Source organism: Choloepus didactylus, chromosome 1 (assembly GCF_015220235.1).
Source record: "Choloepus didactylus isolate mChoDid1 chromosome 1, mChoDid1.pri, whole genome shotgun sequence".
Lineage (NCBI taxonomy): Eukaryota > Metazoa > Chordata > Mammalia > Pilosa > Megalonychidae > Choloepus > Choloepus didactylus.
In genome coordinates, this window is record NC_051307.1 from 171,788,615 (window position 1) to 171,804,440 (window position 15,826).

The 15,826-nt window shown below is 35.8% G+C and overlaps 2 protein-coding genes across 2 annotated transcripts in view; one reads left to right on the forward strand and one right to left on the reverse strand.

Annotated features, from left to right (window-relative positions):
• The window catches only part of RAB5A (RAB5A, member RAS oncogene family), a 28,193-nt gene extending 23,264 nt beyond the window's left edge, over positions 1–4,929 (forward strand). The window contains exon 6 of the mRNA XM_037845654.1: positions 1,848–4,929. Coding sequence (XP_037701582.1) covers positions 1,848–1,963 — 116 coding nt within the window. The 3' untranslated portion in view covers positions 1,964–4,929. The remainder of the gene's footprint in view (positions 1–1,847) is intronic.
• The window catches only part of PP2D1 (protein phosphatase 2C like domain containing 1), a 49,615-nt gene continuing 37,276 nt past the window's right edge, over positions 3,488–15,826 (reverse strand). The window contains exon 4 of the mRNA XM_037825380.1: positions 3,488–4,305. Within this exon, the coding sequence (XP_037681308.1) occupies positions 3,488–4,305 (818 nt within the window). The remainder of the gene's footprint in view (positions 4,306–15,826) is intronic.

Below are 15,826 nucleotides of genomic sequence, written 5' to 3' on the forward strand. Positions count from 1 at the left end.
CGGGGTGAATTAATAATAAGTTTATGGTCTGCTTCAAATTTGATAAATATATCTGAAAGGTCTTGAATAGTTTCTTTCATTGCACATCTTCATTAACTCGATCCAGAATTTTTAGCTTTTCAACAATCCTAATCCAAGCAAGGAGTAAAATAGGTAAACTAATTATCTCTGTACAGAACAGACAGCATAGCACCAGCTTCAGTTTAGCAATACTTGCTTAATAAGATATGAGACAGAAGACTCCTTCTTTTGAGGTCCCTGAGATGTGTTTCAGTTCATCCTCACACAGTAAAAAAACAACCAGTAGAAGTTAAAAGTTCCTCATCCCAGTTTGCTTCCTGTAGCCTCTTAATCTCTCTCAGATCTAATTACACAAAGCCCATGGAGAAGTATGCCAAAGAGAGGAGTGATAACTTTGTACTCAATCCAGAGCCTAAATTCTGATATTAATTGTAATACAGTTTATAATGCTAGCCTACTCTTTGTCCCAAATACCAGTATTCAGCACCTATAGGACTTTGCCTATAAATACATTTCACTGGAAATTTACCATTATGTTACTATTTACCCTACCCTCCCTAGAGCCATAGCCTAGAAAATTGACCAAAGGTGAAGGCTTTCTTCCCAAACCTCAGTGCTCCTGGCTCTCAGACCCACTGCCCAGCCCAGCATCCAGAGATTCTAAAGGTGATTAATGCTGACGTGGAATATGTAGAACAAATAAAGGATAAAAGATACAGAGTGCAACAAGGCATTCAGATTTTGAAGAAGACCACATTCAGCTTGTAAATAACCTAAATCAAGGCTATGGCAAAGCTAGGGTTTTACCATAATTCATAAATACTTCCCAAAGTTGACAGAGCCCAGGGTAACCAGCCGCTCTTAAAATCAGTACTCGGAGATATTAAACTTTATCACCCCCTCTCCTCAACAAGTAAACCCAACACATCAAGGGTAGTTAGGATCAAAGCAGACTACATCTATTGGGTAAGCTTTAAGCAGTAGAAGGCACACTCCTGAGAACAGCTATTAGCTGTATAGACCATAGTATAGTCAAAGCCATATCAGCTGGCAGAACGGGCCTTATCTGAAACTGCCAAGCCAAGCTCATCAAATTCTCAAATAAAATTGGGAGGTAAGTTTTGGAGACAGGGCCTTCAGGATCAACTCCACTTGTATTGGGCACAACTACTGGTAAATATGATTGGAGTTCTTAATTAACAATTTTTCAAAGGGAAAAATGGTAGATGTTTGAACAATAAGGGCTGAAGAAGCCAGGAAGGAAATAGGATGTGTGCTCTGCCATAAATCTGGATGATAATTAAGTTGCCTGCTGGATGACAAGTTCTGCTGTGGGGAAGGGGATTTGGGGTTGAGGGTGAGGGGAGGTGGTGTTGGTGGTTGTAGTGGTATTTGTTTATATCCTGATTTGTTCCAAAAAGTGTTTACTATAGTAACTTAGATTTTCTGGAAATAATACAAATATTAATGATTATCAAATAAAGTACAACTTTTCTGGTATTATGAATTAAGTGAATCTAATATCAATAAGTGAGTATAATTATCACTCTAATCAAGGTCAGTTTTAATTGTTTGTGTTTCCACAACTGGTCCCCATCCACCCCCTCCCCTAACACACACACACAAATCAAACTCCCTAGGGGACAGTGACCAATGTTCTGACATTTCATAGAAATTCCATTACTCCATAAGCATTTTAAATTAATGAACATACTGGTTATGTGATACTTTGGGGTTACCTAATTGGAGAAAAAGATTTAAAATAAGCTGATGAAAAGTAATTTTAGCATGAATATTCTAATTATTTTTAATATTTTCTCTGTCAGCTAAAAAGTTGCCAAAGAATGAACCACAGAATCCAGGAGCCAATTCTGCTAGAGGAAGAGGAGTAGACCTTACTGAACCTACGCAACCAACCAGGAGTCAGTGTTGTAGTAACTAAACCTTCAGTTTGAACTAGCTGGAATATTCTTCTGCTTCCTAAATGTTATAACAGTGGGATTGGGCATTTACCAAGCCCAGTATGACTTCCAAAAAGAAGAGACTTATGATAGAGTCAAGGTTCTAATACAGAATTATTTTAAGTGTTTCAAACTTAATTTTTAATAACATGCATGTATCCCTTTGACTAATGTTTCAGCAGTAGAAGGGGAAATTGAGAGCTGTTATGTATACACGTGTTTTATTGGAAGGTTAGGGGAAATTGTTTCTCATCACTAGGGATAGACAAATGGCTATCTGGACCCACAGTTAACCCACCAGTTCCTCCAAAGTGGTAGAGTGGTAATCTATGAAAAAGATTTGGAATTTATTAATTTGGGTTTTTCAGAAATATTCTTTTTTTAGAAAGAGGTTCTTAAAGATATTTATGCTTAGCTACCATATTCAGGAAAACAGTCATTTCTCCTAGTGTCTATATTTAAAGTGTACATTCCACAGTTTAATAAAAAGGCCACAAGAAAGTCCACATCTTCAGGGGAAAAAATGAACATTAATGGTATACTGTATCTGAATTGTAGCCAATCCTGTTATTTTTTTAAATGGTAGTAAAAACCAAATGTAACCCCATCTTGTTTTAGGAGTATGAAAACTCATATCTTAACGGATAGTGTTCCCTGCAACATGTGAGCTCTTCAACAAAAGTGAAACAAACCAGGTGTTTGTGATTTCTGTTTAATCACTGCTGGCCATTTACACAGGGTGGTTTTGTTTGGGGACAGGGAGGGGGCTTGTTCCCTTTGGACACAATATAGTCAATGCACTAACAATTATGTACATTCAAACTTGATTATTTTAAATTCGATCTTCAAATGTACTGTAAATAGGATACCACATTGTAGTCTCCATATATGTTTAATACTTTTCTGTAATATTTAAGAGTTGCTTAAAAGTATACAAAATGTACAGTTACTAAAACAGCTAATTATTTCCTTCTCTCCCCTTTAAAAGGCTTCAGTTGTTCCTTTATCACTAGAACCATAATAAACAATGTATCTGTAATTTGTAATATAAGTATTGCAGCCTTGTTTTCCAAAATTCATTTTATTTTGATCAGTTCAGTATATTGCACTAATTCTTTTAGTTATTTTCATTATATGAAATCTACCATGTGTCAGAGATGATTTAATCTATTTAAGTGTTGAACTGCTAGCAGAATTTGTACATTTACAGTAATTCAAAATTAGTAAGGAAAACAGTTCACCAGTGTTTATTAGTTTTCTATTGAGGTTCTCAGGTTTGAATAAAGTGGTATAAACAGCAAGTATTGGTTTTTCTCTTTCTTGGTATAAGACAGTGAACATAAATGACATTCTGTAACTTTTTATTTACTTTTATATCCTCTTTACTATATTCTTAAAAATGATTTTCATAATACTAATGTATCATCATCCTAGTATCTAGGTCATTGAAGAATTGTCCTTATGGCATTATATTTTCATATTCTGGAGGATCAGAGCTTTATTTTCTATGTCAGAAATTGATATTTGCTTCCATTAAGAAGTATTACCATAACTGTAATGTTGTCTCTAGAGCCAGCCGCTAAAGCAGCATTTACAAGTTCTTGGCTAACATACTCAGCTGCACCTTCATAGAAATTCTTATTGCATGATTCTTTTTCTTTCTCACTTGATTCTGTTGGCATACCATCTGCAGTGAATGGTCCATCAGTTTCTTTCGTACTGCAAGGATCTTGTTTACTCATTTCTGGTGGAAATGTTTCTACAGAGTTAAAAATGGAATGTTCAAAAAATTTTGAATCAGATAAATTTTCTTTTGAATTTAGAGCTGACAGACATTCTTCAGATCTAGGTTTATACTGAAACAGTACATGGATATCAGTTTCTGATTTAGTGTTACTTGGTTCTTCACTGAGTGGGAAAATTGGAGGCCCTGTGGATGGTGAAGATTTGTTTTGCATGATAGAGCAGTATGTTTCTTTATACAGATGGAACATTGTCATTGCCAGAGAAATAACTTCCTTGTTATCCAGAACATCCCATAGTCCATTAGTAGCTAAGATAAGGAATTGACATAAGTCATCTATAGGGACAGAGATAGTTTGAGGTGCTGGAATAACGAGTTTTTTCAATTTGGGATTTCCATGAAATCCAAGTCCTCGTGTGATTTTCAGTTCTCCTTCTAGAAAGAGTCCATTTGATTCATTTGAACTAATTATTGCACCATTCTTAAGTACTCTTTTTCTTTCAATTAAGTTTTGTGTGGTATGTTCTTTGGTTAGGCGAAAATCCATCCCATTTCTGCATAAGACTGCTTGTACATTACCTAAAAAGTTATTAAAAGAAGAAAATATGGTCCTAGAGATTTTTAACAATGAATTGTATCAAAAGTATGCTATTAACTTTACTAATTCTCTATTTCAATGCATAAAACATATGCCATTTAAAAATATTTTTGAAATATGTATAATATTGCTATCACTGGATGATTTACAGTAATTCCAGTTTCAAACTTGGAGGTCAATTTATCCTTTACTTTTAAGCACCTTAATATTTAAAATACCGCATTTAGAATTAAAATAACAAAATAATAAGCTACAGATAATGAAAAATAATTTTTAATCAGTTTCTTTTATGAAGCAGCATCAGAATATTTTAGAGTCAAGATGTTGAACTTTTTTTATGATAATCAACATATACTCTATGGAGAAAATATTTTTAAATGTTTAAATGCTTCTGCAATTTCAAATGCAAGCTTTGATTTTTAAAATGGAGCGTGATGATTTTGTAACTGGTAAAAGTTAAAATATGAACAGATTTAGATCATGGGTGATGAAAACATTAGAAGGTCACTGTTAATGCCAACCATACTAGATTCTGTAATGTGTGGTTAAAAAAAAAAGTCAGTAAGCCCTGTAAAAAAGAATTATGTATTGTTAATGTATAAAATGGATAATAGCAAGCCAACATTAAATTAAACCCTTTGGTTGAAAACTGAACCCTTAAAAGTTGGTTGTAGTTTGTTCATGGCTCAGATGAATCTGTGATGGTATATACTTGATTGAAATTTTAAGAAAATCTAAACCTAATTCTGTGAACAGATTGAGGGATGGTTGTAACACTAAAGCTTTGGTTTATAAAAACAAATTTACACAATTTTTTTGTTGAAATTTTCACCAAGTTTTTAGGAACATAATTGTAAATTCAATCATATGCAGTAGTTTTTCTTGATATAATCATTTGTCATTTATAAAACAGTATCTAAAGTACTCTAAGATAGGGTTGGTGATGTGTGGATATTAAATCTTTTTTTTTTTTTTTTTTTGGAGAATTAAAATTCCTGGAATAGTATGAAAACTTTGGATAGAATATTCTGATTTCAAATGTGGTGCTGTACCTGGAGTCAGAATTTTGTGGCTGCAGGGATCCAATTCTAATTCTCCAACTTTTTAGGAAAAGAATGTAGGCTTAGGAAGGTGAGTTCCACACAACTAAAATAGTTGCACAGAAAGAAAGCCTAACTTGGTGAAGCATTGGTATCAGACATTGGCTAATTCTATTAGCTCATTTGCATAAAGGGAATTATTAATACCTGAACTACCAACAAATGATGTATATAAAAAATATGTTGGAAACCTGAGTTCCTTATAATGATAGTCCTAAAAACTACATGACATCTTTTGCTAGTATTTTATATTAACTTGTCTTGTCAGTCTACTTATACTCTGCCAAAAGTAAATCAGTAAAATATTTGTGATTTTTGTTTGGTGGTAAATTATTACTGTATCAGCAAAGCTACATGGAATGCTATTGAACATACCAACTGGAAAGACTGTGAATTGTTCTGTTAGGAGGACATAAGATTCAATACCTCTTTTAAATTAGAAAACTTCCTCCTGTGCCCATATGCATATGAATAGTGCAGCCATAGCTCTGAAAACAGGGGACATAATTTGGCTCAGGGGACAATCAAATCCATTGACTTCCTAAATGTTTATTTGCATGTGGCAAGCCAGCAGCCATTCACCGAAAAAAAAAAAAATTTACCTTCTGTGTGATTTGAAAAGAATTCAATGTAATTATAAAGTTACAGAAAGAGTGGTAAACTCAAATTTTGATTTGTTTACATCTGCAAAGAGTTTGGTAAATGTAGCTTTATGCACTATTTGCCCTTTTTAGTTTTTAATTGCTATGCTAGATAGTAGAAAATGCTACTTTCGTTCATTTTCGTACTTGTGAACATCCCTCGGGTTCAGTGCAGTAAGATTTTCTAGCAGAAGGGACATTAAATCCTGGTTGCAGTTCTTGCTCTGCCATTGACTTGCAGTTAAGTGAATAACTTCACTGACGGTTTATTTATCCTGTTTAAAAGGGAGATTTACCTTCTAAATGGCTCAATTCTTTACATGTTTGAAAGGTGTAGGGGAAGAACGTGAAAGAAGTAGCTAGTATTTCTCAAGTATTTATGCGTGTAGCTCAGAAAATAAAGGATCGATAAGATTCAGGTCCTGGAATAGACATGGGAAAAAATGGATGTGCAATCAATAGTTTCATTTCCTGAACTTGGGGTTGCATATCCTGTCAGCTACAAATGGGGTTGTTGAAGGCAAATGACTACATTAACCCGAAAGCTAGAATAAATTGATGAACAAAAGGCCCCAAGGAAGATGGGAACTCCAAAGATTTAAATATATCACTATTATGTCTATGTAGACTGGAGGAGGGAAGGAAGTCTCAGAGAGGAGCAAGTCTTTGACAATTTAAGAGGGAGGACAGATTGACTAAAGAAAGATTCCTGTAACATCTGTTAGGAAATGTGAATAGCTAACCAAGCAACGAACTGTATAATGAAGACTCTTCAACAAAAATTGAATGAAACTGAGCATAAATGAGAATTCAAATCCCTAGAAGTAAATGTATGAGCTTCAGGTAACTGGAGACATTATACTCAAAATTGGTCTTCAAACAAAATTTGTTTTCAAACAAAAATTGAAAAGTAACTGGGAAACCATCATGTTAAGTGTATTTGTATATGGGGATTAAAAAGCTGCTTTGAAATGATGTTCGACCTTTTTAAATGGTGTTATAATTAGGCAAAGTGTTTCTTATGCAGAGCAATGATTTAACTGCCTCCTGCAATTACAGGGTTATCTCCAACTTTTGTGAAGGAAAAGTATTCCTGTAAACTTGAGGGTGACCTCTAAAATCCCAAGCAAGACTTGCTAGAGCTGAATGTACAAGATCAATATTTTTCTCAGATAAAGCCAGGAAAGTCATTTACTGTTGAAGAGAACAGCAAAATTTAAATGAGGCTTTAAAAGGAACTGAAGGAAAGAGGGAGAAATTGTATGTGGTGGGGAAAAAAAAAAGAGAGAGAAACATACTTAGGATGCATAAGAATACTTTGGGATAAAAGACTGCTTAGTCTAGAAGAAACAGTTATGTAAATGGAAAGATTCGGGAGCCTGACAGACCTGAACTTTAGTCCCAATGTTTTATGTGCAACCTTTGTTAAATCATAGTGTTATTCTTATTTATCATGGTCACTTGGAGGATTCAAGAGGTAATTTAATAATATTATCAACATTAATAGTGTTAATATTACTTTCCTTCATTTGTGTTCCATGAAGAGAAAAGCAGGGCAAGAGAAGCTGTCTAGAAGAAACTGAGGGCAAACAACAAATGTTAATTTCAGATCCATTATAAAAAACTTAACAAAATCCTTTCAAAATAGAATTACATGCATAAGAGAGTAGGGAGCAGTAACTTAGAACTCAGGAAAAGAGGAAATAGTTATTGGGGAAAGGAAAAGGAGCAATTCAAAATGAGCTCAAACCAAGGAAATTCAAACACGGGTGAGGTATACCTAAAATGGAAGCATAATAGATGAGGTTAGAGAAGCAATCAATATCCAGTTTTCAGGACTCATTTCAGCAAAAGAAGTTGAATTTGTTTAATTGTATGCATGGATACCAGGTTTAAGATTTTTTATTAGATGTTTGAAGAGAGGTATACCTAAAATGGAAGCGTAATAGATGAGGTTAGAAAAGCAATCAATATCCAGTTTTCAGGACTCATTTCAGCAAAAGAAGTTGAATTTGTTTAATTGTATGCATGGACACCAGGTTTAAGATTTTTTATTAGATGTTTGAAGAGACTATTTGTTTTAATCTGCAAGATGGTATGATCACAAAACTCATGTTAACCGTTGTTTCACTGGAGCCTAACAATACTTTGTATATGGGTCTCAAGTATTTGTGAAATGGATGTTGAATGTATTCTCAGAATCAGGTTTGTATGTGAGTCCTCCATCACCAAAAGAGGAGTGTGGGGAGGAGTATATAAAAGATCAATGTTATATAAGAATATAGTTTCTTTCCTGCATAAAATAAAGGATATTCTGGAGTTGAATTATGCTTTAGAGAAAAAGGAAAGGGCTGGAAAGTAACATTAATCCAGTGTGAATAAGCAGAAATATTTACATCTATAGAAACAAGCACATCTAGACAGGAAAAATCACAAACAAAAATGAGGTCTTCAAATAACATTAGCCATGAGTGAAGAAAGAGAAGGCCCCACGGGAATGAAGACACACTCTAAAAACAGCAGAAAGCTAGTGATATTCATTCAAAGTAACAGGATTTCAAGTCAAAAGGATGAGTCCTGGCTTACTCACTAGTTGCATAATCTTTTATAATAGTTTTATGAGCCTCAATTTTCTCATGTATTAAAAATGTGATTACCCTTACCTGAAAAGTTGTTAGGTTTAGATAGAAGGAATCACTTGGTCAACTTGAGAGAAAGAGAAGAAAGGGGGATTGATGTGGCTGCTAAGAAACACTGAATGATAGAGGAGTAGTAGGTAAAATCATGGCTGGTCTGCATTTAGTGTGTGTTCATGTGACAGAAAGCAAGCTAAGACACTAGGAAACGAGAGTTTATGGTGGCTTGTTTAAAAGGAATTGTGAAAAACAAATAATGTACATAAATATATTAGCAGATGCACTAAAACCCAAATATTTAAAAAAAGGAGAAATAATAAAGTGGTCTAGGTCCTGGATTGACCCTCCCACTGAGAACAAGTAAATATCCAAGTCATATGGAAGACTTCAAGTCTTTTACTTTAGGCAAAAGACAAGAGAGTAAAAAATTATTTTGTCAAAATAGTAATGACTGAATCCCCGAGTATGCAAAGCATTGAAAGCCAGCTTTTACCCAAGAAGTTATTGAGTTGAATAAATGAGATTTCAGTTTTCACAGGATTGTGGAAGAGAAGACAAACTCCAGGTGGGAAAGAAGAATGCCTCTCCCCATAGGACACGCCAAACTGCCATGCCCTCACTGAAACAGTGAACTAAAAATAAACCTATGCCCCACACTACCCAACTGCAAGAAAAATTGACTTTCAAATCTTGGTGCTGAACAGGAGAGGAGGAAAGAAAGGTATTGCTAATAACCTGGAACCACAAACTTCATGTTTTTGTAGTCTGAAAAAACTCAAATTGAGAATTTACTTCTGATTGGTAGTGTCCACAGACACCTGGCAGGAGCAAATACAATACTCTCTGGATGACACAAGCCTCAAATAATTCCCACAAATACAAGTTCTGGGAAATTGCTCTTGCTTCTGCTCATGATACCGTAACAGTGATGATGTGTTGCAGAGACAGAGTCCTGAGACTCCTGAGAGTTGAGGCAGACCAAGGCATCTAGAGCTCACCTAGGTCAGTACCAGAGAGAAGAGAGCTGCAAGGACAATCCTGGAGATTTGCAAAGGATCCTTCTCAAATATTCAGAGTACTGATCAGTGCATGTGTGTGTGAGGAAACTCCCCAGCTCTGGGGAAAGAACCATCTGAAAAGGATTGAGATGGAACATTATCCAGTGTTTGCACAGGGCCAGGAACAGTGCTTGTTCCCACCAGCCAGACCAGAAAACATGATACCTGGGTTATTTGGTAGTGTGCTCAGGAAGGTCCTGTCTCAGTAGTAGGGCATAATTAGTCCATATTGAGAACTGCTCAGACCAACCAGACAAATCATGAAAGCATCATACTGTTTCCAAGTAATTTAATGTCATCCTAGAGCAAATCACATCTTGAAAAAGATTTATAGAAAACAAAAATATCTAGCACCCAAAAAAGTAAAACCCACAATGTCTGGCACTCTATCATACGTTACCAGTACAGTTTACTTGAACAGCAGCCCCCCCAAAAGATACATCCACATCCCAATCCCCAGAACCTGTGACCTTACTTGGAAAAAGGGCCTTGGCAGATGTAATTATCTTATCTCAAGATAAGATCCTCCTGGATTATCCAGCTGGGCCCTAAATTTAATGGAAGTATCCTTAAAATTCTTAAAATGAGAAGTATCCTTAAAAGAGACACATAAGGAGTAGAGTAGAAGACCATGTGAAGATGCAGGTCAAAATTTGAGTTAAGCAGAAAGCCAAGGAATGCCTAGAGCCACCAGAAACTAGAAGAGGTAAGGAAGGATTCTCCCCTGGAACTTTCAGGGGAGTGTGGCCCAGCCAACACCATGATTTTGAATTCCTGGCCTCCAGAATTCTGCAAGAATAAATTTCTGTTTTAGCCACCAAATTTATGATAATTTGCTATGGCAGCCCTAGGAAACTAGTACATTAGGCATGCAAATAGGCAGGAAAATATGACCCATCATAAAGAGAAAAAGCAATCAGTTAAAACTAACTCAGAACTGACACAGAGAATGTAGTTAGCAGATAAGAACATTAAAAGTTTTTATAATTGAAGTCCATATGTTCAAAAAGTACAGAAACATGAAAGATTTTTGAAAGGCATAAATAAAACCTCTAGAGTTTAAGTCTAAATGCCTGAAATGAAAAAGATACTGGATGTGATTATGACTGAATTACATTTTGCAGAAGAAAAGATTAGTGAACTTGAAAACACAGCAATAGAAACCTGAAATGAAGCATAGAAATTAAAAAGAACTTCTAAAAATGAAAGAATATTAGGAAGCCATGGGTTTCAAGTGGCCTAAAATACACAATTGGGGTAGCTTACAGAATGCAGAGAGGTGAGGAGGGAAAATTTATATATATATGAATCACATCACAAGGAAATTACTTAAAACCAATGATAAAGAGAAAATCTTTAAAGCAACCAGAGGGAGGAAAAACACATATGGAGGCAGCCATAGGCCTGCAGGACCTCAATGAAGTTGAGATAGAAGAAGCAGTCCTTGGACATGATGTCTCCCCAAAGCAACCAACTGGCTGAGGCTCCCATCCCCAAGGAGAAGGTAGGGACGTGTACCAATCAAGCTGGTGAAATAAAAACCTTCAGGGCTCCACCCACCCACAGAAGCTTTGAACAACCAGCAAGAACTGGCAGAAACATCTCTCTCAAAGTTTTAGAAAACAGCTAAAGGCCTGCAACAAGGAGAGCATGGAATCAAGAAAAAGCCTACTTAAAAATGTTAGGATAGAGCTCCAATTGAGGTGATGTTATCAGCATAGTAACACAGACATCCCCCAGAAAAGTTTCTCTTCAGAATCAACTAATAAAAGGACAAATCCCACTTGCTTGGAACTCTGGAGGATGATAGAGACTGGAAAAGAATTCTACAAATGCTGAATCAATGAAAAAGAAAAATAATCTCCAAAAACTTGTAGACTTCCATCCAAGACCCACCAGTCCAGACCTTTCCCCTTTAGTCCATCCCATGCAAGTTGGAACATGCTCAGATTCTTCCTGCCACAGATGCAGACTGTAGAGGCATTCACAGCAGAGAATTACAACCCCATGCATATCCAGGCATAGGGACCCAAGTCTGCGGTGACCCAGGGCAGAACAAAAACAGCTGAAGAGTGCTGCATACAAAAGGACCCCCAGGGGAAAAAAAAGACTGAAGCAAAACTGTTGACAAGAGCAGTGCATATTCAATTCAGTCTCTTTTCGCTGGATTGATACAACTTTCTGGATTGACTATAACTGGGGTGGGATACCCTAGCAGGAAAAAATGGAGACAGAAAGCCCTCACAGAAAAAAAAAGGGGGGGTGGTAGTGGGGGAAGGAGATGGACTAACTGCTGTAAGACAGCATGGGTCCCAGAAATGAGAAGTGTAAGGAAAAGGGGTCACTGAGTGAGGGGAAGAATTTAAACAAATCATAGGAACTGGAGAGAAAATTTGGCACAAAAACTAACAGAAAAGATCAAGATTCCCAGAGAAGGAACAGAGGAAATGAAGCTTTCTCCTGTAGGTGAAACAACTGCACAAAAATGCAATCATAAAAATTGTATTGTATATCCAGGCAAGAACCAGATGAAGAATAGCTGAGAAAATGTGAAAAGTTAAACTCAGGCTGTTCTGAAGGTTCAGAATAAACTGGACCAAGCATCAAAGAAAAGCCTTAACATAAAGCCAATCAACAACAAAACTTTAAACCAGAGGGAGAAACTACCCTTGAGAGTTAACCCATCAAAATAATCAGATGCCCATACATCAGCAAAAAAAATTACAATTCACACCAAAAAACAGGAATATGTGGCTCAGTCAAGAGAGCAAATTAAAACTTCAGAGGAGACAAAGAATTTGGAACAACTAATGGAAGAAATTTCAAACAAATCTCCTAAATCAATTCAAGGAGATTAAGGAAAACATAGATATAAAGCTAAAAGATATGTAGACAATGCGTGAGCATAAAGAAGAATTTGAAATTTAAAAAGAAAAATAAAAAAAATTATAAGGATGATAGGCACGATACTGAATATTAAAAATACAGTAAAAATAAATAAATAATACACTAGAGGCATTACAACAGCAGATTTGAACAGGCAAAAGGAAGAGGCAGTGAACTAGGAGACAGAACAATCAAAATCATACAATTAGAACAGATAGAAAAAACTGAGCATGTCTCAGGGATTTGAGTGATAGCAGATGTGAACAAACAGATGCAACATGGGTGTCCCAAAAGGAGAAGAGAAGGGAAAAGGTGAAGAAAGAATATTTGAGGAAATAATGGCCCCAAATTTCCTAACTTATGAATTTCTCAACTCATAAATATACATGTCCAAGAAGCACAACATACTCCAAACAGAATAAATCCTAACAGGCCTACTCCAAGAAACATACTAATCAGAATGTCAAATGCCAAAAATAAAGAGAGAATTCTGAAAGCAGCAGGAGAAAATCTCTTTGCCACATAAAAGGGATCTTCAATAAGACTAAGTGCCAATTCTCATTAGAAACCATGGAGGTGATAAGGCACATGGAGGTGATATATTTAAGGTACTGAAATTAAAATACAGCCAGCCCAAATTCTTTATCTGGCAAAACTGTCCTTCAAAAATGAGGAAGAGTTTAAAATTTTCATAGATAAATAGACACTGAGAGACAGTACATAAACAAAAGACCTGCCCTAAAAGAATTAATAGAATCGAATTGAGAATTCAGAGATAGACCCTCAGATCTATGGCCAACTGATCTTTGATAAGGCCCCCAAAGTCACCGAACTGAGCCATAATGGTCTTTTCAACAAATGGGGCTGGGAGAGTTGGATATCCATATCCAAAAGAATGAAAGAAGACCCCTACCTCACCCCCTACACAAAAATTAACTCAAAATGGACCAGAGATCTCAATATAAAAGAAAGTACCATAAAACTCCTAGAAGATAATGTAGGAAAACATCTTCAAGACCTTGTATTAGGAGGCCACTTCCTAGACTTTACACCCAAAGCACAAGCAACAAATGAGAAAATAGATAAATGGGAACTCCTCAAGCTTAGAAGTTTCTGCACCTCAAAGGAATTTCTCAAAAAGGTAAAGAGGCAGCCAACTCAATGGGAAAAAATTTTTGGAAACCATGTATCTGACAAAAGACTGATATCTTGCATATACAAAGAAATCCTACAACTCAATGACAATAGTACAGACAGCCCAATTATAAAATGGGCAAAAGATATGAAAAGACAGTTCTCTGAAGAGGAAATACAAATGGCCAAGAAACACATGAAAAAATGTTCAGCTTCACTAGCTATTAGAGAGATGCAAATTAAGACCACAATGAGATACCATCTAACACCGGTTAGAATGGCTGCCATTAAACAAACAGGAAACTACAAATGCTGGAGGGGATGTGGAGAAATTGGAACTCTTATTCATTGTTGGTGGGACTGTATAATGGTTCAGCCACTCTGGAAGTCAGTCTGGCAGTTCCTTAGAAAACTAGATATAGAGCTACCATTCGATCCAGCGATTGCACTTCTCGGTATATACCCGGAAGATCGGAAAGCAGTGACACGAACAGATATCTGCACGCCAATGTTCATAGCAGCATTATTCACAATTGCCAAGAGATGGAAACAACCCAAATGTCCGTCAACAGATGAGTGGATAAATAAAATGTGGTATATACACACGATGGAATACTACGCGGCAGTAAGAAGGAACGATCTGGTGAAACATATGACAACATGGATGAACCTTGAAGACATAATGCTGAGCGAAATAAGCCAGGCACAAAAAGAGAAATATTATATGCTACCACTAATGTGAACTTTGAAAAATGTAAAACAAATGGTTTATAATGTAGAATGTAGGGGAACTAGCAGTAGAGAGCAATTAAGGAAGGGGGAGCAATAATCCAAGAAGAACAGATAAGCTATTTAACGTTCTGGGGATGCCCAGAAATGACTATGGTCTGTTAATTTCTGATGGATGTAGTAGGAACAAGTTCACTGAAATGTTGCTATATTATGTAACTTTCTTGGGGTAAAGTAGGAACATGTTGGAAGTTAAGCAGTTATCTTAGGTTAGTTGTCTTTTTCTTACTCCCTTGCTATGGTCTCCTTGAAATGTTCTTTTATTGTATGTTTGTTTTCTTTTTAACTTTTTTTTTTCATACAGTTGATTTGAAAAAAGAAGGGAAAGTTAAAAAAAAAAAAAAAGAAAAAAGACAAACAAGGAAAAAAAAAAAAAAGATGTGGTGCCCCCAAAAAAAAAAAAAAAAAAAAAAAAAGAATTAATAAAGAGAGTTTGCAGGTTGAAAGGAAAAGACAAGAGAGAGTGACTTGGAGTAGTATGAAGAAATGAAGATCTTCGGTAAAGGTAACTAGAAGGGTAAATACAAAACCCAATAGTACTGTATGCTCAATATACAACTTTACTCTTTAACGCCCTATAAGGATCAGAATACAATTGAGCAAGAAAAAGGCATATTTTCCGGTAATAGACATGCAAAATATAAGAAGGTAATGTGGGACAAAACAACAAAGAAAGTAGAAGGATAATGCAACAGAGAACTTGTATGCTATTGAAGGTATGTTGGTATCTTTTCAATTTACTAGGTCATAGATGTAGGTTGTGTAATGTAAACCCCAGGGTAACCATTAAGAAAATATTTAAGAAGTATACAGAGGAAAACTACCGGCCAATCTCCCTAATGAATATAGATGCAAAAATCCTCAACAAAATACTTGCAAATCGAATCCAAAGACACATTAAAAAAATCATACACCATGACCAAGTGGGGTTCATTCCAGGCATGCAAGGATGGTTCAACATAAGAAAAACAATCAATGTATTACAACACATTAAAAACTCGAAAGGGAAAAATCAATTGATCATCTCAATAGATGCTGAAAAAGCATTTGACAAAATCCAACATCTGTTTTTGATAAAAACACTTCAAAAGGTAGGAATTGAAGGAAACTTCCTCAACATGATAAAGAGCATATATGAAAAACCCACAGCCAGCATAGTACTCAATGGTGAGAGACTGAAAGCCTTCCCTCTAAGATCAGGAACAAGACAAGGATGCCCGCTGTCACCACTGTTATTCAACATTGTGCTGGAAGTGCT